The sequence below is a fragment of the Chiloscyllium punctatum genome, chromosome 49 (genome assembly GCF_047496795.1).
Source record: "Chiloscyllium punctatum isolate Juve2018m chromosome 49, sChiPun1.3, whole genome shotgun sequence".
In the NCBI taxonomy this organism is placed as follows: domain Eukaryota; kingdom Metazoa; phylum Chordata; class Chondrichthyes; order Orectolobiformes; family Hemiscylliidae; genus Chiloscyllium; species Chiloscyllium punctatum.
This window is the reverse complement of record NC_092787.1, coordinates 38,181,632-38,204,936: the sequence shown is the minus strand read 5'-3', so window position 1 is coordinate 38,204,936 and position 23,305 is coordinate 38,181,632. Positions and strand designations below refer to the sequence as shown.

General features: G+C 46.2%; 1 protein-coding gene across 1 annotated transcript in view; it reads right to left on the bottom strand.

The window, feature by feature from the left end:
* The window catches only part of LOC140469584 (coiled-coil domain-containing protein 183-like), a 98,234-nt gene that overhangs the window by 3,708 nt on the left and 71,221 nt on the right, over positions 1–23,305 (bottom strand). The window contains exons 10-13 of the mRNA XM_072566247.1: positions 10,876–11,036; positions 7,776–7,941; positions 4,074–4,199; positions 2,307–2,391 (exon numbers count right to left, since the gene is read on the bottom strand). Of these exons, the coding sequence (XP_072422348.1) occupies positions 2,307–2,391; positions 4,074–4,199; positions 7,776–7,941; positions 10,876–11,036 (538 nt within the window). The remainder of the gene's footprint in view (positions 1–2,306; positions 2,392–4,073; positions 4,200–7,775; positions 7,942–10,875; positions 11,037–23,305) is intronic.

Here is a 23,305-nt window from a genome sequence, read left to right as displayed (position 1 = left end):
ACATTGACAACTTGGTGGCATGGGCTGATGAGGTTCAACACAGAGAAACGTGACGTGTTGCACTTTGATCAGAAGAACATTGAAAAACAATAGAGAATACAGGGTACAACTCAAAAGGGAATGCAGGAGCACGGGGACTTCCCACAGGGGGTTGCAAACGGGGCCAGCCGGGTGGTGGAAAATGGGGGTAGAATATTTAGGGTGGTTATTTTTAACTGGCACAGATGTGATAGGCCAAAAGGCCTTTATCTGTGGTGTGGATCTTGATGACTCAGAGGTAGCTGTGTACATGTGTGCACAGACCAGTGAAGGTGGCAGGCAGGTAGAACGGGTGTCTTAATGCCGAACAAACTCTCCGGCTCTTACAACTGTACAGATTCAATCCTTCAGATTTGAATTATCTTTGAAAATGCCAAAACAAAAGGGTGGTAGAGTGGTTAGCACTGCTGCCTCACACCTTCAGGGACCCTGGGTTCAATTCCAGCCTTGGGCGACTCTCTGTGTGGAGTCTGCATATTCTCCCTGTGCCTCCAGGTGTTCCGGTTTCCTCCCACAGTCCACAAATGTACAGGTTAGTCGGATTGGCCATGCTAAATTGCCCACTGTTTCTAGGGATGTGCAGGCTAGGTGGATTAGCCGTGGGAAACGCAGGGTTACGGGGATGGGTGAGTGTTCTTTGGAGAGTCAGTATGGACCCAATGGGCCAAATGCCTTGGCTTCCACACTGTAGTGATTCTATGAAGTGTTTTTATTATTTTTCATCTCTCTCTGTCTCAACTGTCTGTCAACAAGCTGTTGTTTGTACGTTATCTGGAATATATGAAATATTTTAAAGCCAAGAGTGGGCAGTGATACACATTTTGTATGGAACATGAGCAAAGATGTTGCGCTGTATCCTCATGCCATTCTCCTGAAGGACAGTGGGAAGGACTGGAAGGATTTGCAGTTTGAACAAAACTGAACTACAGCAAAGGAACAGGCCTTTCAGCTCTCCAAGCTTGTGCCAATCATCATACCCTAACTAAACTAATGAACAAACCTTCTGCCCTGATTCGGTCCCTATCCCTCTGTTCCCTCCCTATTCATGTCACCGTCCAGATGCCTCTTAAATGTCACCACGATACCTGCTTCCACCACCACTTCTGGCAGTGTATTCTGGGCTCCTACCATTCTCTGTGTGAAAACCTTCCCTCGCACACCTCCCTTAAACTTTTCCCTCTCTCACCTCGAACCTGTGCCCCCTCATAATTGAGACTTCACTCCTGTGAAAAAGCCTCAATCAACCTTAGCTATGTCTCTCATAATTTTGTAGATTTTTATCAGATCTCCTCTCAGCCACTGTCTTTCCAGTGAAAACAATCCTAAACTTTTTAACCTTTCCTCATAGCCAACGGCCTCAAGATTGGGTAACATCCTGGGGAACCTTCACTCTCTCCAAAGCTTCCACCTCCTTCTGGTAGTGTGGTGACCAAAACTGCATACAGTTCTCTAAATGTGGCTGAACAAGGGTTTTATATAGCTGCACATGGTTTGTCAACCCTTGTAATCCATACCCCAGCTGATGAAGGCAGGCATGCCATATGTCTCCATAATCACCTTGGTCACAGGTGCTGCCACTTTTAGGGAATTGTGGACCTGCATGCCCATATCCGTCTGCATGTTAATGTTCCTAGAGGTCCTGTGGTGTATAATTCACACCGAAATGCGATCCTCCAAAATGCATCACCTTGCCTTTGTCTGGATTAAACTCCATCCGCCATTTCTGTGCCCAAGTCACCAATCTACCTATTCTGTTGTATGCTTTCACAATTGTTGACACTATCAGCAACTCCAACAATCTTCGTGTCATCGGTAAACTTACTCATCAGACCACCTACATTTCCCTCCAGATCATTTATATATGTATTACAAACAATGCAGGACCTAAGAGGACCTCTGTGGAACACCACTAGTTACCGGTCACCATTCTGAAAAACACCCTTCCACTGCTACCCTCTATGACCAAGCTAGTTTTGTATCCATCTAGCCAACCCACCCTGAAGCCCATTGATTTTAGATCTTGTACCAAAATGTCTATTAAAGTGAAATATGAGCTCTCTGTCCAGGGCTGAAACCATCTTTATCCCTTTAGGTCTAGACAATGAGGATTTTGCATGGTCTCACAAGCCATACTTCAGGGGCTGGGGATGAGGCAGGAGGATGAAATCATTCAACCTCATTCCATGCATCTTCATGAAAAAAAGAATAAAGAGACAGCTCTAATTGTAAATCAGCCCTTGGTCTGGGAGACTGTGTGGAACACTCACCGTGGATTTCAAAGTCATCAACATCAACCATGACATTTCTGTTCATTTCATTTTCACCAAATGTCTTCTCAATTAATTCTGTTAACTGAATTAGATAAGAGAGACAAATTAATTCTTATCAACTTGACAAGTTAATAAAGGGTAGGTTGGATGGTCAGTTTATTTTGTAATTGGTTTATTTTGTGACTGGATGACTGGGATGATGTTGCAAATGTTCATCTCTGCAGCTGAGATGGGTAAACTGTGTTTGACAGTTAAGTCATAAAACACAGTCTCAGGCTGCATTAATCTTGAGTTTTCTGGCTCTTCTAAGATGTATATTGTTGACTTTGCTGACCTCTCCCAAGACCCAATATTGGATTCAGACACCTTGGAAGTTAGTTAGTAATGAACACTTGCTTGATAAGATTCTACAGCTGGTTCTGAAGACTAAACCTCCTAATCGCACACTCTCCTAAAGTTGTTAAAAGCTATTACACTCCGCCCCAAACCCCTTGGTCATCTTGTGTGAAATAGTTTAAACTAATTCCCTTATGCCTTTTATGTTTAGGAGCTGTGTCCCGCTGTTTACAACAATGTCAAACGTGTCAGCAGAATCCAAGTATCCATTTCCTTCAAAATCTCCAATGCGTCACTATGTCTCTGAGATTCTTGTCTTCCCCAACAATGACCTAAAGCTGGCTGAAAGGAGATTTACTGCCATTACTTTGGCATGTGGAGTTTGTAGTTATACAGCTGAGGACCAATGTATTACCTTGTCCTCCTACTCTGGAAGTCTTTTGCCCTTCTACTTTTAAAACTTCCCCATTTAGTGTATTCCTTCTGCCGACTAAAACATAAAGGGCCCAATGGCAGCACAAGTCCCTCACTCACACTGGAATTAAACATCATCAAACACCAAGTTACAATTTGAAAGTACAAGTTTTTGGAACACTGCTCCTTCATCAGATAGCTAATAGGGCAGGATACATAGCACACAGAATTTATAGTAAAAGATCAAAGTGCCCTCTAACTGAGGCAGTGTGTTACACCAACCTAAATGGCTGTTAAGTCTTTGATCACCGAGAATGGGGATGCAGGTTTTGACTGATTGATTTATAAATCCCAGAATTTCTTTCAAGTCACATCACTGAGATAACTTAAGGTTTTATCAGTATATATAAAAAAATGGTGCCATCTCAGCTCAGACAATACATTAAAGGTGTGAGGTTAGAGTCTGTCTGCATCCCAATCTTGAGTCAGAAAGGTTCTATTTCCACAGTAGGAATTTATAAAATCTTACATGGACTGACTGCCTACAGATTGTGTGCTTTTTGAACAAAGTAGAATGTACCTGCAATTACAATTCAGCAAATTCAAATTCACCCAATGGACTTAAGTGTGTGTATGAGGGAGAGGGAAAGTGTTTGTGTGGGGGAGAGAGAGTGTGTGTGTGTGTGAGAGAGAGGGAGAGAGTGTATAAGTGCATGCATAATCACACACTCCCACTCTCTCTCTCCCTCACATGCACATAAGTCAGTTGTATGTCACTTTGACCTTTTACTTATAAATTCTGTGTCCTATGTATCCTGCCCCATTAGCCACCTGATGAAGGAGCACCACTCTGAAAGCTAGTATTTTCAAATAAACCTGTTGGACTATAACTCAGTGTTGTGCGATTTTTAACTTTGTCGACTCCAGTCCAACTACGGCCCCTCCACTACTCACACTGAGGACAGTTCAGACCAGGGATACAATGAGATTCACCGTAACGTGACTGCACATTACCTTCTGTTGTTCAGTTGACATCCACTCGTCAATGACAAAGTTTCTAACTTTGTTCTCCAAGAAAATTAACTTTTCCTCACAGATTTGTAACTTCTCATAGGTGTCCTGTGGTTCACCAGTAGACATCTGAGACACAAAACAGAGCCAGCTGGATTGTTTCCTGTAGGTACAGTTCCATTCAGCAAAAGCAATGACCATCTTCAGTAAGAGACAATCTAACCCCTGCCCCTTGCCATTCAATGATGTTACCATCGCTGCGTCCCCCATTATCAACATCTTGGGAGTTACCATTGACCAGAAATTCAGCTGGCCTCACCACATAAATACGGTGGCTACAAGAGCAGGTCAGGGGCTAGGAATACTGCAGTGAGTAATTCCCCTCCTGACTCCCCAAAGCCAGTTCACCATCTACAAGGTACAAATCAGGAGTATAATGGAATACTCCCACTTGCCTGAATCAGTGCAGCTTCAACAACACTCAAGAGGTTTGACACCATCCAGGACAATGCACCCCGTTTGACTGGCACCAGATCCACAAGTATCCACTCTGTCCTTTTTTTTGGATTAGATTACTTACAGTGTGGAAACAGGCCCTTCGGCCCAACAAGTCCACACTGACCCGCCGAAGCACAACCCACCCAGACCCCAGACCCCTACATTTACCCCTTCACATAACACTACGGGCAATTTAGCATGGCCAATTCACCTGACCTGCACATTATTGGACTGTGGGAGGAAACCCACGCAGACACGGGGAGAACGTGCAAACTCCACACAGTCGCCTGAGGTGGGAATTGAACCCAGGTCTCTGGCTCTGTGAGGCAGCAGTGCTAACCACTGTGCCACTGTGCCGCCCACATCGTCCTCCACCGACGTTCAGTAGCACTGGTCAGTACCATCTACAAGGTGCACTGCAGAAATTTGTCAAAGATCTTTAGACAGCACCTTCCATGACCACTTCCATCTGGAAGGCAACGGCAACAGATACATGGGACTATCACCATCTTCAAGTTCCCCTCCAAGCCACTCACCATGCTGACTTGGAAATATATCGCTATTCCTTCATTGTGGCTGGGTCAAAATCCTAGAATTCCCTCCCTATTAGCATTGTGGGACTACTTATAGCATAAGGACTGCAGTGGTTCAAGAAGGCAGCTCACCACCACCTTCTCAAGGGCAATAAATGTTTCCTGTTCAGGTCTATTCACCAAAACTAAAGTGCAGTAAACGCCCCTTGCAGAAGAAATCAATTAAAGGTACAAGAAAGTAAATACCCCCAAAAAAGGAGGGTTCTTGTGCACAGCGAGTGTCCCATCCTCTGGAACAGAAGATCTGCATATAGAGGCACATCTTAAACTGGATGAGCAAATTGATTCAATATGTCTTCAAAAGATGAGGAATTAGGGGTATGGGTGTGTCTGGGGTTGAGACACGTATTAGCAAAACTGTAGGCCAGTGAGAGTCAGTGTGTGTGGGACTGTATCCCAGTGAGAGTCAGTGTGTGTGGGACTGTACCCCTGTGAGAGTCAGTGTGTGTGGGACTGTACCCCAGTGAGAGTCAGTGTGTGTGGGACTGTATCCCAGTGAGAGTCAGTGTGTGTGGGACTGTACCCCTGTGAGAGTCAGTGTGTGTGGGACTGTACCCCAGTGAGAGTCAGTGTGTGTGGGACTGTATCCCAGTGAGAGTCAGTGTGTGTGGGACTGTACCCCAGTGAGAGTCAGTGTGTGAGGGAGTGTACTCCAGTGAGAGTCAGTGTGTGAGGGACTGTACCCCAGTGAGAGTCAGTGTGTGTGGGACTGTACCCCTGTGAGAGTCAGTGTGTGTGGGACTGTACCCCAGTGAGAGTCAGTGTGTGTGGGACTGTATCCCAGTGAGAGTCAATGTGTGTGTGGGACTATATCCCAGTGAGAGTCAGTGTGTGAGGGAGTGTACTCCAGTGAGAGTCAGTGTGTGTGGGACTGTACCCCAGTGAGAGTCAGTGTGTGTGGGACTGTATCCCAGTGAGAGTCAGTGTGTGAGGGACTGTACCCCAGTGAGAGTCAATGTGTGTGTGGGACTATATCCCAGTGAGATTCAGTGTGTGTGTGGGACTATACCCCAGTGAGAGTCAGTGTGTGTGGGACTGTACCCCAGTGAGAGACAGTGTGTGTGGGACTGAAACCCTTTAGGGTCCTCCATGCGTGAAGATGAAAGGACCACCCAGTTGTCAGGAAGTTGACAGGGTAGGTGTCAGAAGTTGTTACCCCTTGTGGGACAGTCGAAGGACCAGAGGGTCCAATCTCTGAATCTGGCCCCATATAAAACAGAGATGAGGAGGAACATCTTTTCTCAGCAGGTAGTGAATCTGTGGATTCTTTATCACAGAGGTCCGTTTATACTGTGTCGTTAAGTGTATTAAAGGCCTAAATGGACAGATTTTTCATCAATATATGTATCAAAGGTCATGAGGAAAATGCAGCAAAGTGGAACTAAAGATGATCAGATCAGCAATGAGCTCACTGAATGGGGGAGCAGAGTTGAATGGCCTCCCTCTGCTGCTAAATCTTATGGTCTCACAGCAGGAGTGTGTGGGCAGTTTTTCAACACTGTCGTTCTCTCAGTTTTAAATCAACAGCTGATAAGGTTCACCATTCACCACATAATTTTCTACCAAAAGGGTTTTGAATCCTGGGGAGAATTGGAGCTCTAAAGACTGAAATAAAAGGCTTGGCTGTTTGTTGCACCAAGGGCTCAGGAGAAATTATCACAATTGGTTAAGATTAGAGTGGTGCTGGAAAAGCACAGCAGGTCAGGCAGCATCCGAGGAGCAGGAAAATCGATGTTTCGGGCAAAAGCTCTTCACCAAGAGAATGGGGCCGCTGCTCATGAAGAGCTTTTGCACGAAATGTCGATTTTCCTGCTCCTCGGATGCTGCCTGACCTGCTGTGCTTTTCTTGCACCACACTAATCTTGACTCTAATCTCCAGCATCTGCAGTACCCACTTCTGCCACAATCGGTTAAGTAAAGTTGAGGGTATTCACAACTTGTGATCTAATTGAATGGCAGAGCTGGAGGGACCGAATGGCCTCCTCTTGTTCCAATGTTGTCTCTTGGCCCAGTTATTGTATTGTATTATTCATTTATGGAATGTGAGCATCGATGGCTGGGTCAGCATTTCTTGCCTGTCCCTAGTTGCCCTTGAGAAGGTGGTGGTGAGATGCTTTTTAAACTGCAGCAGTCCATGTGCTGTGAGTTGATCCACAATACTATAAAGGAGGGAATTCTAGGATTTTGACCCAACAATAGTGAAGGAATGGCAATATATTTCCAAGTGAGGATGGTGATTGCCTTGGAGGGGAGCTTGAAAGTGGTGTTGATCCCATACATCTGCTGCTTTTGTCTTTCTAGATAGAAGTGGTCGTGGGTTTGGAAGACACTGTCTGAGGATCTTTGGCGAATTTCTGCAGTGTATCTTATAAATAGTGCATACGGCTGCTACTGAGCACTGGTGTTGGAGAGGGTGGATGCTTGAGGATATCATACCAAGCAAACAAGCTGCATTGTCCTGGATGGTGTCAAGCTTGTGTGTTGTTAGAGCTGCACTCATCCAGGCAAATATTGCACCTCAGTATTATGGTTGACAGGATGGTAAATGTAACACTGAATATTTTCTTTCACAATAACGAATGGAAATGATATTACCCAGTGGTATAGCACAGACCTCAGTGGTACCAGGAATGCCGTATAGGGTGTAGTACAAATTGTCAATCCCATTCTCAATGGACAAGAGGAGATGTTCACTGTTGAACAGCTGCGTTAACACACTCGCAAGCTTCTCCTTTTCAAGCTTCAACTGTTGTTCCGTACCCGCCTTTAAAATGGTCAGGCTGATAAGACAGAAACACAAAGAATATCACCGAAACCAGTCAAAAAACCACTTTGAGGCAACTCTCATTGCTGACTTGTCCTGGCTGCTCCTGAAGCCAAGAGTTTTAAATTGGAAAAACAGTTAGGGCATTCTTTTTAACAGAGTCCATTTGTCATGTAGCTTCTCCACAGTACGGTGGGAAATTAGTGCTTATTGCAACAAAATGGAATATAGAATTTGAGTTTGATATGTTGTCACATGTACCGAGGTACAGTGAAAAGTGTTGTTTTGCATGCTCCACAGACCAATTGTACCGCTCAACGTGCATCAGGGTAACATTCCTGATGAAGGGCTTTTGCCCGAAACGTCTATTTTCCTGCTCCTCAGTTGCTGCCTGACCTGCTGTGCTTTTCCAGCATCATTTTAATCTTAACAGAACAGAATGCAGAACACAGTTTCACAATAGCAGAAGAAGGTGCAGAGAGACAGATTTGAGAGGTCTGTTGGAAAGTCTGATAGCAACAGGAAAGAAGCTGTACTTGAAGCTGTTTGTACGTGTATTCAAACTTTTCTACCTTCGGCCCAACAGAAGAGAGTATAACTGGGGTGTGAGGAGTCTTTGATTACATTGATTGCTTTCCAGACGCAGCAGCAAGTGTAGACAGAGTCAATGGATGGAAGGCTGGTTTGCATGATGGACTGGGTTGTATTTCACAACTCTCTGTATTTTTTTGCGGGATTGGAAAAGCAGTTGCCCTACCGCGCTGCGATGCATCGAAAAAGGATACTTTCTATGGTTCATCAATAAAAACTGGGTCAGAGTTTTTGTCGACATGCAGAATTTCCCCAGCCTTCTTTGGAATCAGAGGCGTGGATGTGCTTTCTTGACCGTTGCATCCACACGGATGGACCAGGACAGACTGTTGGTGATCATCATTCCCAGGAACTTGATGCTCTTGACCATCTCCACCTCAGCACCACTGATGCAGACATGGGTGTGCCCTCCACTTCCCTTCCTCAGGTCAATCACCAGCTCCTTCATCTTGCTGACATTGAGGGAGCGATTAGTGTCTTTACATAAAGCCACTAAGTACTCAGTCTCTTTCCTGTCTTCAGTCTCATTGTTGTTTGAGATTTGATCTACAACGGTGGTGTCGTCAGCAAACTTGTAAATTGAATTAGGACAGAATTTGACCACATAATCATCAGGATATAAGGAGTATAGTAGGGGGCTTTTGTAGGTATAGTAGGTAGACTTTCAGGGACCAGTGTTGAGGATTATGGTGGAGGAGGTTTAGTTGCCTCTTCTTACTGATTGTAGTCTGTGGGTCAGGAAGTCAAGGATCTAGTTACATGGAGTGGGGGGGGGAGCCAAGACCTAGGTCTCAGGGTTTAGAAATAAGCTTATTTGGAATTATAGTGTTGAAGGCCGAGCTGTAGTCAATAAGTAGGACCCTTGTTATTATGCAGATGTGGCCAGGAAGATGGCATCTAATGTGGACCTATTGCGCTGGTAGGCGAATTGCAAAGAAGTAGGGCAATTTGATATACTGGAGTTGATGTGAGCCATGATGAACCACTTGAAGCACTTCATAATCATGGAGGTCAGAGCCAGTGGGCGATAGTCACTGAGGCACTTTGCATGAATTTTCTTTGACACCGGGATGTTGGTGGTCTTCTGGAAGCAGAAGGTGACTTCAGATCATAATAAGGAGGTTAAAAACATCTGCGAATACTCTCACCAGCTAGTCCACACAGGATCTGAATGCACGGCCGGGAACACCATCCAGGCTGGTCGCTTTCCGTGGGTTCACTCTCAAGAAGGCCGATCTAACATCAGTGGCAATGCCTGGAGGTGCGTCCTGCAGTGGAAGAGGTGACATCACGTCAATGACTTTCTGTTCAAAGTAAGGTTTGAAGGTACTTAATTCCAGCTGTTCTGTGATCTCTCAAACGTTGACTCAGTTTGTAGCTTGCTCTCTCCTGAGTGACAGCCCTTCGTCTCGCTGTTTCTCTGTAACCTGAAGCATTGCTGTTCCTATATTCTGTTGGAAAAATCGACTTTAAACCTGGACTCTGCCTGAAGGCTTTGCACATTTATTAATGCATTTTCTGTCGTTAGGTCGAGTAAAGGTGTGAAATTGTCTTTTAAGATACAGATTTTAACTTTGGTGGAGCAACTGAAGGTTCAGCAGCTTTCCTGTTCCTATACATTCTTTACTCAGCGAGTCGTAAGTTCATGGAATGCCCTGCCAGTAGCAGTGGTGGACTCTCCCTCTTTATGGGCATTTAAACGGGCATTGGATAGGCATATGGAGGATAGTGGGCTAGTGTAGGTTAGGTGGGCTTGGATCGGCGCAACATCGAGGGCCAAAGGGCCTGTACTGCGCTGTATTCTTCTATGTTCTATATATATGAGGTAGAAAGATGCAAAGAATGTGGAATAGCTGTAGTGGAAGGGAACATTATATTATCTGTATGGAGGATATTTCTGGAGTTAGTGCTGAGGGGGGGCTTTTAAAATTCATTCATGGGACATGAGTGTCACTGGCTAGGCCAGCGTTTATTGCCCATCCCTAATTGCTCCAGAGGGCAGTTCAGAGTCATCCACATTACTGTGGGCTTGGAATCACATGTCAGCCACATCAAGTAAGAATGCAGATTTCCGTCCCTGAAGGACAGGTTAGGTTTTTCCGACAATTGACAACAGCGTTGTGGTTATCGTTAGGATTCTTAATTTCAGACTTTTTTAGTGAGATTCAAATTCCCCCATTCACTGTGGCGGGATTCAAAACCAGATTCCCACTCTCTGGATTTAGCAATTATACCATTAGCCGCTGCCTGTCTTGCAGAGACCTCCGGGGCAATTCCTGAAAGACATTTCAAAACAGGTGATGAGATAACAAGGTCTGTAATCAACTTCTCACAAAGGGTTCCAGTGAGCGGCTTGTACCTGGCTATTGTCTTGTTGGGGTCAAACTTTAGCTCAGCATGTTCTAGCAGCAGATTGTCCAAATCCTTGTTCAACTGATTCCGCTTCTCCTTCCGCTGCCTGAGTTTCCACTGTAAGTAGTCACTAGTCGCACCCTGCATGTTTATTCTCTGCTCAATATCCTGTGTAAAATAAATTTTAAATCTTAATATTGTTAGCCCTCTACCATATTGAATTTGGGCTCCAACAGTTACCAAGGAGATAACAGCCTTCCCCACTGAAGCCACTCTGTTTGATTGTTTGAGTCATGGGATACAGATGCTGTTTACCAGGCCAGTATTTATTGCCCATTCCTCTTGACCTTGAGAAAGTGGTGCTGAGCAAACTTCTTGAACCGCTGCAGTGCATATGCTGCAGGTAGACACATTACGGAGGGTGGGGTCCAAGGATTGTAACCCAGTGACATTGAAGGAATGGCAATACACTGCAAGCCACTGGCTTGGAAAAAGTGCAGATGCTGTTGTTCAAATCCATGTGCTGCCCTTGTACTGAGGAAATATCATGCTGTCATAGGGTTAGTACTGAGGGAGTACAGCACTATCAGAGGGTCAGTACTGAGGGAGTACAGCACTATCAGAGGGTCAGTACTGAGGGAGTACAGCACTATCAGAGGGTCAGTGCTGAGAGAGTACAGCACTATCAGAGGGTCAGTACTGAGGGAGTACAGCACTATCAGAGGGTCAGTGCTGAGGGAGTGCCGCACTGTCGGAGGGTCAGTACTGAGGGAGTACAGCACTATCAGAGGGTCAGTGCTGAGGGAGTACAGCACTATCAGAGGGTCAGTGCTGAGAGAGTACAGCACTATCAGAGGGTCAGTACTGAGGGAGTACAGCACTATCAGAGGGTCAGTGCTGAGAGAGTACACCACTATCAGAGGGTCAGTGCTGAGGGAGTGCTGCACTGTCAGAAGGTCTTTTGAGGGAGTGCTGCACTATCGGAGGTCTCTACCAAGTGGGTATAAAAGATTCCATAGCACTATTATGAGGAAGAACAGGGGAGTTCCAATTCACTTATAACTACAGTTTCAAAATGACAATGAGCAGAAAATGTCTTCAGGAAATGATCTCTCAGTTACATCCTCATCACCTTTTCTGCTGTAATCCACATTATAATGATTACGCTGTCTGATCCTGGCTACTCCACTAGTACTGTCCTCAGCTCTGCTGTTCCCCTCCATCTAAGATACAGTGTTGACAAATTTAGTTATCCAGTATCATATCTGGGTGGACTACATAAAGTATCTTCATGTCTTTCTCTTCCGTCTGCCAAAGCTACTCTCCACTGCAGTTTCCTTTACAAAATGAAAATATTGTGGATGACGGAAATCGGAAATACAAACAGGAATGCTGTACTGTAAGTACACAGCATTTCCAACAGGAGTTGTAGGGAGAGTCAGAATTAACATTGCAGGTCTGAAACTTCAGCCTCTCCTCTTGATTGCAAACTTCTCTTTTAATCTCTTCCACCCTCCCTCCCAGTATGTAAAAGGAGCTTGTCAGTGGGACTGAAATGCTGCAATCAGCTGCCTCAGCCACATCCCTTCCTTCCCTGAGCTCACTGGATCAAAGATCCTCTCAGGATTCCCTCTGCCTGAGCGCTGTACTTGCACCTATCTTTAGTTTCTCTCCTGTGTTTCCTCCCATCTCCTCCAGACTGATCTCTTGTATACGACACATTTTCCTCTATTTATCGTATTCTTATTATTTATTTTTCATTCCTTTCCAAAGTCCTTGAAATATTGTTACCTCCGAAATCCATCTCCACAGGTGATCCCTCCCATCAGGTTTCCCCTCCTGCCTCAGAGTTGAAACTGCATTATTAAAGTCATGGATGACATCCTGAGCGACTGTTGGAAAGGTAAACATTCCTAGTTAATCCTCCTTGCCTGTCTTCAGCCTTGGACATGGTGACCATACTTTCCTTCTCTAGCAATTTTCCTCTATTGTCCAGTTTTTTTTATATAGAATCCCTACAGTGTGGAAACAGGCCCTTCAGCCCAACAAGTTCACACCGACCCTCCAAAGAGTAACCCACCCAGACCCATTTTCCTACCCTATGTTTACCCCCAAACTTACACATCCCTGAACACTAGGGGCAATGTAGCATGGCCAATTCACCTGACCGGCACATCTTTGGACTGTGGGAGGAAACCGGAACACCCGGAGGAAACCCACACAGACACGGGGAGAATGTGCAAACTCCACACAGAGAGTCACCTGAAGCTGGAATCAAACCCGGGTAACCACTGCACTGAGCTAGATCCATTCTTGCCGAGCCAATTGTAGCAGAGAATTACTTGTAATCCTGCTCATGCATACCTCGGATGGTCATCAAAGATTGATTCTTATTCCACGTTTATTTCTTAACTACATCCACGTCATTATTTCAAAACACAATGTCATACTCCAGACAAACACGAACAACACTAACTCTACCATCTCCTCACATGAAAAGGTTGCTTCCCTGACAGTCAGTAAAGGTTGAGCAGAAATTTCCTCCAATTAGATATTGTCACCTCTAGACTAGACTCTTCCAACACATTGAGTCATCCCCCAATTTTGTACCATCCCATACTCTGCTGTTCATGTCCTCATTTACACCCAGCACCATTCACCATCCATCCCTGTACTTGCTGATTGATATTGGCTCCTGGTTAAACAATCTATCAAACTTTAATCTTCTCATGCTTGTTTTCAAATCCCTTTATGGCCCACCCATATCTACTTTTATGATGTCCTCCAGCCCTACAACCCTCTGAGATATCTGTTGTTCTTCCAGCTCTGGTTTTTTTCTCAACAATTCCAGTTGTATCTGCCCCACCACACTCAGCTATATTTTCAGCTGCCCAGCTGAGGAACTTCTTTCCTAACCCTCGCCAACTCTTAAACTCCTTTACTATTGAAAGGCCAGTAACCCGTCACCAAATCACCCTTTATTTACTTATGGACAGTACATTGGCTGTGGCCAGCCAGCTTGGTATCCTATGCCTAAACTGAGGGGATTCTCACCTCTTGGCTATATGAGTCAACCAATCACTACGTCCTTCACCCAACACCCCCCCCAAAACCAGGGATATAGGCCTAGTCTTTGGCTTGTAGTTTCTCCTGTGATGTTTTCACTCCAAGTTCCTCTGATTCTGACTGACACAGGCGGCCGGTACCAGTCTATAGCCCGTCTCTTGTGTTCGGAGCATTGCATGAGAGTCTCCTCCTCTTCTTCTGGGGGTAACGTTATTGAGACTGCATCTATCTCGGACTCTGAGGTTTGCTCGACATGAGACAGAGGGGGAGAACCTGACAGGCCTTCGGGCTGTTCTGAGGGGCCAGGTATGTTTTGCTCATATCTCTTTTGTGAGGTAACAGCTTTGAGTTGATCCCTGTGTTTCTTCAGGACTGTATCACTGACCTGATCTTTGTAAGTGACGGGACCTGACCTCGCATCAACCTTGCCTCATAGCCATATAAGACTATTTCCATGGTTCCGGCACCAAGCTTCATCCCCTGAATTACGTTGTCTCTCTCACCTCGAGGAGGCATTTGGCCATCATTGGCACTCCTGCTGGCATTTCACCCCCCCCCCAACCCTCCCCCACCCCACCCCATGTCTGGGAATATTAGGTTGAATCTGGTTGGGAGTCTTCTCCCCATTATCAACTCTGCTGGAGCTATCCCTCTTGTTGAGTGTGGGATGGTCCTATAATCAAACAGAAACCAGGATTTGGAGATGCCAGTGTTGGACTGGGGTGTACAAAGTTAAAACTCACACAGCATCAGATGAAGGAGCGTCACTCTGAAAGCTAGTGTGCTTCCAATTAAACCTGTTGGACTATGACCTGGTGTTGTGTGATTTTTAACTTAGAAACCAGGACAGTTTGGTATCAAGTGACACTGTAGGCTACTTCTTTAAGCCTTCCCTCAGCATTTAGACCACTCTATATGCGAGACCATTGGATGATGGATGGTATGGAGCTGTCCTTATGTGCCGAATGCTATTGGACTTTGGGCAGCACGGTGGCACAGTGGTTAGCACTGCTGCCTCACAGCGCCAGAGACCCGGGTTCAATTCCTGACTCAGGCAACTGTCTGTGTGGAGTTTGCACATTCTCCCCGTGTCTGCGTGGGTTTCCTCCGGGTGCTCCGGTTTCCTCCCACAGTCCAAAAATGTGCAGGTTAGGTAAATTGGCCATGCTAAGTTGCCTGTAGTGTTAGGTGAAGGGGTAAATGTAGGGGAATGGGTCTGGGTGGGTTGCTCTTCAGAGGGTCGGTGTGGACTTGTTGGGCCGAAGGGCCTGTTTCCACACTGTAAGTAATCTAATCTAAATATTCAGATTCCCTGCTGGTAAATAACGTCCCATTGTCTGTGACCAATACTTCTGGGAGTCCATGTATTACAAATGATGCTGGCAGCTTCTTAATCATCATCCCCGTGTTTGCCAAATGAATTATATGCCAACCACTATGAATGGGCGTCCACAATGACCAGGAACACTGAGTCCAGGCAAGTCCATAGTTGAAGTTAGGGCAGATGAAAAGCAACAAATAATCCAGCCTACTTGCAGACCTGCAGCATTCTCGGTTATAAGGGGCTTAACTATCCAAGAGGCATCAGACACTAAAACCTTCCAAGAGGTGACATTCCTGGTTCAGGAATGTTACCACCCCAAGCCTTCTCTAATGCTGAGATGGTATTGGTTTTATTTGGCTGTTCGAGAACTGGGGGAATTCATATCAAGGTTTTTGACAAGGTTAAGACGACATGTGACTTTCAGCTAACACTGAATGAGATTAGATTACTTACATTGTGGAAACAGGCCCTTCGGCCCAACAAGTCCACACTGACCCGCCGAAGCACACCCACCCATTCCCCTGCATTTACCCCTTCACCTAACACTATGGGCAATTTAGCATGGCTAATTCACCTGACCTGCACATCTTTGGACTGTGGGAAGAAACCAGAGCACCCCGAGGAAACCCACGCAGACACAGGGAGAATGTGCAAACTCCACACAGTCAGTCGCCTGAGGCGGGAATTGAACCAGGGTCTATGGTGCTGTGAGGCAGCAGTGCTCACCACTGTGTCCCCGTGCTGACAGACCGTTTGGTATGTGGGATTAATGACATAACCATGCAGAAGCGCTTACTGGCTGAAATCCAACTGGACCTCAAACAGGCACTGCAGCTGGCCTGGAGCATGAGAAAATGCAGCAAGTGGAGCATGGGAGCTATATCGTATCCCAATGGGAGTGGACTCACTCGCCTCTGGGACTGAGCTTGGGGAACACCCCTTGAGTATAGGCAATTGCAGAGCCTCACTCAGGGCATATGCTGAGCAGAGGGACTCTAGGCCAGCTCACAACAAAACCCCACAACAAAGCCGAGCCTTGGCCAAGTGGCTAAAAATGTACTTCAGGGCCAGCAAGCCATTGTTGTTGTTGCCAGTATGTGGATTCAAGACAGCAAGGGAGTCCCACAAGGCCTGACATGAGTAAAATAACTGCACAGAGGCTGGTATCCCATCACCAAATCATCCTTTATTTATTTGTGCACAGTAGACAGGCAAGAACCAGCCAGCTCAGAGATCTATGCCTGAACTGAGGAGATTCTCATCTCTTGGTTATATATATTTTTCTCTTTCTCTGAAGAGATTCTAATCTCTTGGTTAATCTCCTGGTTCTAGGTTTTGTTTTACTCATAGTTATACAAAATATAATATAACAGTAACAAGATACAAGAGAAATAGGGACCCAAGCATGAAGTGCCCGAAATCTCACAAGCAACACTACATAAAACACACAAAATCTCTTGGTTCTTTCTGTTCGAGTGCAGAAAACTTTATTCGTTCAGGTTATAAGTCTGCTTGCTGAGCTGGAAGGTCCATTTTCCGACGTTTCGTCACCATACCAGGTAATATCATTTTTGAGTCTTTGGTGAAGCTCTGGTGTCATGTCACTTTCTATTTAAGTATCTTCGTTTCTTAAAGTGAGTGATATCATTTCCGGCCCTTTTACTCAGAGGATGGTATATGGGGTCTAAATCGATGTGTTTATTGATGGAGTTTTGGTTCGAATGCCAGGTCTTCAGGAATTCCCGTACGTGTCTCTGTTTAGCTTGTCCTTTGATGGAAGTGTTGTCCCATTCAAAGTGGTTCTTCCTCATCTGTATGTAAGGATAGCACCACGAGGGCATAAATCTTTATTTATATTCCACCACCAAGAAGAAAGGAAACACCAGAGTGACCTGGCTCCATTAGTCAGCCAGGGCTTTCCTGATTGGCCGAGTTTAACAACCCCAATCAATGACCTCATGGTTAACAAGGTCAACCTGGATCCAATCACCACATCTATCCTTTATGACACTCATTAAAATCAACATCTTTAACCAAACTTCTTCAATGTCTACTGCCTCCTTTTGGAGCCATTGATAATGCTCCTTTGAAACACAATTTATTATATCAAAGGTGCTTTCCGAACAAAATACTCCCCGCCCATCTTGTTCGGTTAATCAATGTTGTTCTGTATATGTTTTTGGTGATGTCGTGGTATCCTGGTAAAATATTTATCACTCAAATAATGTCAATAAAGCACATTTCCTAACTTTTTTTATTGTTATATTATCTGGAAAGAGCTAGGAACTAATTATCCAGGAACTAATTATAGGTGTCAGTGTTCCATTGGGCAATGTGCACAGCTGCATTGCAGAGTCAGCTATTGTGCACAGTGTGATATCAGCCTCGGCAAATCTCCTAGCCAGAGCAACGTGACAAGGGAGAATTAAACAAAGAGCTCTCATCTTTCAATGCTTTAACATTGGTGACCATTGTCATTGAGTCATAGAGTTATAGAGATGTACAGCATGGAAACAGACCCTTTGGACCAACTCGTCCATGCCGACCAGATATCCCAACCCAATCTAGTCCCACCTGCCAGCACCCGGCCCATATCCCTCCAAATCCTTCCTATTCATATACCCATCCAAATGCCTCTTAAATGTTGCAATTGTACCAGCCTCCACCACATCCTCTGGCAGCTCATTCCGTACACGTACCACCCTCTGCGTGAAACTGTTGCCCCTTGGGTCTCTTTTATATCTTTCCCCTCTCACCCTAAACCTATGCCCTCAAGTTCTGGACTCCCCAACCCCAGGGAAAAGACTTTGCCTATTTACCCTATCCATGCCCCTCATAATTTTGTAAACCTCTATAAGGTCACCCCTCAGCCTCCGACACTCCAGGGAAAACAGCCCCAGCCTGTTCTGCCTCTCCCTGTAGCTCAAATCCTCCAACCCTGGCAATGTCCTGGTAAATCTTTTCTAAACCCTTTCAAGTTTCACAACATCTTTCCAATAGAAAGGAGACCAGAATTGCACACAATATTCGAAAAGAGGCCTAACCAATGTCCTGTCCTGCCACAACATGACCTAAATAACCTAAATGTGCAAAGAAGTACACTGACAACCGACTGAGGTAGTTGGTTGGACTTTTAGTGTGGAGCACTTGCATGAATTGGAAGGTACCTGTATTCACACACATTTCTTTGCAGATGGAGAGAACATTTCAGAGAACAACTGAAGAACACCTGCAGCGATGTTCTCGAGTTGAAATGATTAATCTCCATCTACCACAACTATCTCTGCTGCCGCGACCTGTCCACCCCTCTCACCCACTCCAACCTCTCACACTCATAACGCGCAGCCCTCCACTCCCTCCGCTCTAACCCCAACCTCACCATCAAACCGGCAGACAAGGGAGGTGCGGTGGTAATTTGGCGCACCGATCTTTACACCGCTGAGGCTAAACGCCAGCTCGCGGACACCTCCTCCTACTGCCCCCTTGACCATGACCCCACCTCCCACCACCAAACCATCATCTCCCAGACCATCCATAACCTCATCACCTCAGGGGATCTCCCATCCACCGCCTCCAACCTCATAGTTCCACAACCCCGCACCGCCTGTTTCTACCTCCTGCCCAAAATCCACAAACCTGACTGCCCCGGCCGACCCATTGTCTCAGCCTGTTCCTGCCCCATCAAACTCATCTCTGCATACCTCGACACGGTCCTGTCCCCCTTAGTCCAAGAACTCCCCACCTACGTTCAGGACACCACCCACGCCCTCCACCTCCTCCATGATTTTCGCTTCAGCGGTCCCCAACGCCTTATCTTCACCATGGACATCCAGTCCCTATACACCTCCATCCCCCATCACGAAGGCCTCAAAGCCCTTCATTTCTTCCTTTCCCGCCATACCAACCAGTACCCTTCCACCGACACCCTCCTTCGACTGACTGAACTGGTCCTCACCCTGAACAACTTCTCTTTCCAATCCTCCCACTTCCTCCAAACCAAAGGAGTAGCCATGGGCACCACATGGGCGCCAGCTATGCCTGTCTCTTCATAGGATATGTGGAACAGTCCATCTTCCGCAGCCACACTGGCCCCACCCCCCACCTTTTCCTCCGCTACATCGATGACTGTATCGGCGCTGCCTCGTGCTCCCACGAGGAGGTTGAACAGTTCATCCACTTTACCAACACCTTCCACCCTGACCTCAAATTCACCTGGACCATCTCCGACTTCTCCCTCCCCTTCCTAGACCTCTCTATTTCTATCTCGGGCAACCGACTCAACACAGACATTTACTACAAACCGACCGACTCCCACAGCTACCTAGATTACACCACCTCCCACCCTGCCCCCTGTAAAAACGCCATCCCATATTCCCAATTCCTTCGCCTTTGCCGCATCTGCTCCCAGGAGGACCAATTCCAATACCGAACAACCCGAATGGCCTCCTTCTTCAAAGACCGCAATTTCCCCTCAGACGTGGTCGACGATGCCCTCCACCGCATCTCCTCCACTTCCTGCACCTCCACCCTTGAACCCCGCCCCTCCAATCGCCACCAGGACAGAACCCCACTGGTCCTCACCTTCCACCCCACCAACCTCCAGATACATTGTATCATCCTCCGTCATTTCCGCCACCTCCAAACAGACCCCACCACCAGGGATATATTTCCCTCCCCACCCCTATCAGCGTTCCAGAGAGATCACTCCTTCCGCGACTCCCTCGTCAGATCCACTACCCCCACCAACCCAACCTCCACTCCCGGCACCTTCCCCTGCAACCACAAGAAATGCAAAACTTGCGCCCACACCTCCCCCCTCACTTCCCTCCAAGGCCCCAAGGGATCCTTCCATATCCGTCACAAATTCACCTGCACCTCCACACACATCATTTACTGCATCCACTGCACCCGATGTGGTCTCCTATACATTGGGGAGACAGGCCGCCTAATTGCGGAACCTTTCAGGGAACACCTCTGGGTCACCCGCACCAACCAACCCAACCACCCCGTAGCCCAACACTTTAACTCCCCCTCCCACTCCACCAAGGACATGCAGATCTTTGGCCTCCTCCGTCACCAGACCCTGACCACACGACGCCTGGAGGAAGAGCACCTCATGTTCCGCCTAGGAACCCTCCAACCACACGGGATGAATGTAGATTTCTCCAGCTTCCTCATTTCCCCTTCCCCCACCTTATCTCAGTCCCAACCCCCGGATTCAACACCGCCTTCTTGACCTGCAATCTTCTTCCCGACCTCTCCGCCCCCATCCCATCTCCGGCCTATCACCCTCACCCCCACCTCATTCCACCTATCGTATTCCCAGCGCCCCTCTCCCCTACCTTTTATCTCAGCTCGCTTGGCACACCAGCCTCATTCCTGAAGAAGGGCTTATGCCCAAAACGTTGATTCTCCTGCTCCTCTGTGTCGATTCTCCTCTCCTCCTGGCCTGCTGTGTTTTTCCAGCACCACATTTTTCAACTCTGATCTCCAGCATCTGCAGTCCTCACCTTCTCCTAGTATCTCTGTTTGTGCTATGGATGACTATAACCAGCAGAGAGATTCCCCTCTGATTACCAATGACTCCAGTTTTGCTGAAGTTCCTTGACACCAGTGGTGAAATGTGGCCTTTATGTCAAGAGCTGTCACTCTCACCTCACCTCTCGGATTCTGCATCATTATCCGTGTTTGAACCAAGGCTGGAATGAGCTCAGGAGCTGAGTGACCCCAGCGGAACCCAACCTGTGCATCACTGTGTAATCACATTGATGATGACATCTTCCATCACTTTACTGATGATCAAGACTAGACTGATGGGGTGATAATTGGCCAGGTAGGGATTTATCCTGCTTTTGGTTTACAGAACACACCTGCCCAGTTTTCCACATTGTCAGGTAGATAACAGTGTTGTAATGGTACACAGCCTGGCTGTGGGTGTGATTCGTCCTGGATACAAGTCTTCAGTTCTATTGCCAGAATTTTGTCAGGGCCCATAGCCTTTGCAGCATGCAGTGTCTCCAAATGTTATTTGCTATCACGTGGAGTGAACCAAATTGGCTGAAGACTATCATTTGTGATGTTGGGAACCTCTGGAGGAGGAGATAGATCATCCACTTGGCACTTCTGGTTGAAGTTTGTTGCAAATGCTTCAAACTCAGCTTTTGCTCTATGTGCGGGACTCCCCTATCATTGGTGTTTTGGATATTTGCAGGGTTTTCTCCTTCTCCTATTCGTTGTTTAATTGTCCACCAACGTTCATGACGAGAGGTAGCAGAATTGCAGGTCTAATCCATTGTTTGTGAAATTACTTTTCTTTTAACTCACTTGTGGGAAGTGGCCATTGCTGACTGGCCAGCATTTATTACCCGTCATAAATTTGTCATTGAATAGGTGCCATCTTGATGTGCTGGAGTCAAGATGTCGGTGGGTTGACCTACAGTGCCTTTAGGGAAGGAATTCCAAGACTTTGACCCAGCGACAGTGAAGAAAAGACAATTTATTTCCAAGTCAAGATGGTGAGTGGCTTGGAAGGGAACTTGAAGGTGGAGGTGTTCCCATGTGTCTGCTGCTCTTGTCCTTCTCGCTCTATCACTTGCTATTTAAGCTGTTTGGCATGCAAGTAGTCCTGTGTTGTAGCTTCACCAGGTTGACACTTCATTTTCAGATATATCTGGAGCAGCTCCTGGTATTCCCTTCTGCACTCTCCCATGAACCAGGGTTGAACCTTGGCTTGATTATAATGGCTTAGAGAGGATATGCCAGACATGAAGTTGCAGATTGTGGTTGAATACAGTTCTTCTGCTGTTGATGGCAGTATGAATGTCTCATGGATGCCCAGTCTTGAGATGTTATCTGTTTTAAGTCTATTCCATATAACATAACAATAGTGACATACAAGATGACGGAGGGTATCCTCAATGTGAGGATGGAACTTCGTCTTTGCAAGGACTTTATACGGTGGTCACTCTTACCGACAATGTCATGGACATCTGCAGCCAACAGATTGGTGAGGATGAGGTGAAGTATATTTTTGCCTCTTACTGGTTACCTGAATAACGTGCACAGACTCAGTCTAACTCTACGCTGTCGTTTATGACTTGACAGTACAGTCAGTAGCACTGTTGTCACCGAGTCACACTTACTGGTGAATACTGAAGTTCCTCACCCAGAATGCATTCTGTGCTCTTGCCACTCTCGGGTCTTCCTCTTCAATGAAGAGGAGCACAGTGGAAAAGCTGAGGAAAAGTGACAGATGGCAAGGGAAAATACATCCTGTTTTTCTGAGGAACGTTCTTATGGGGCTATGTTTTGGTTTCTGTGTTCCTTTATCTTTCTTCAAATGTCGCAGAACAGGTGGATAAGGTGGTGAAGAAGGCATATAGGATGCTTTCCTTCATTGAGCAAGATGCTGAGTACAGAAGTAAGGATGTAATGTTGGAACTACACAAGATACTGTTAGGCCAAAGCTGGAGTTTTAGGTGCAGCTCTGGCCACAGGAAGACACTGTCGAGGTGATTTTCAAAAATGCTGCCTGTGTTTGAAAACTGCAACTATGAGGAGTGACTGGGTAGGTGAATTGTTTTCTCTGCGAAAGAAGAAGTCGAGGGGTGGTTTAATTGAGGTGTATAAAATAATGAGGGGCTTGGATAAGTGGACAAGAAAACCTGCTTCCCCAAGTGAAGAGTTCAATTAATGGGGCACAGATTAAGGTGGTTGGGAGAGAGTTTAGAGGGGACATGAGTTAAAGGTTTTCATGTGACCAATTGCATTGGACCTGAGTTGGGTGAAGTCATCAGTCACTGCCTGTCAATGTGTTGGTGCTGGAAAGGTAAGCAGCCCCTGTTTATTTCTAATTGCAAATGCAGCTGAACTTTATTTTTCACCTTTCTCTGTTGTTTAGTGAAAGTTGATGTTAAGAACTGATGCAAGCCTTCACAATATCTGATGCTCCTTCATTTAAACTTGACAAGTGCAGTGAGTGGTCAAACACACGATAGAGGCAGTATATGTTTGGTAAATATGAGGTTTTCCACTTTGGGAGCAAAAG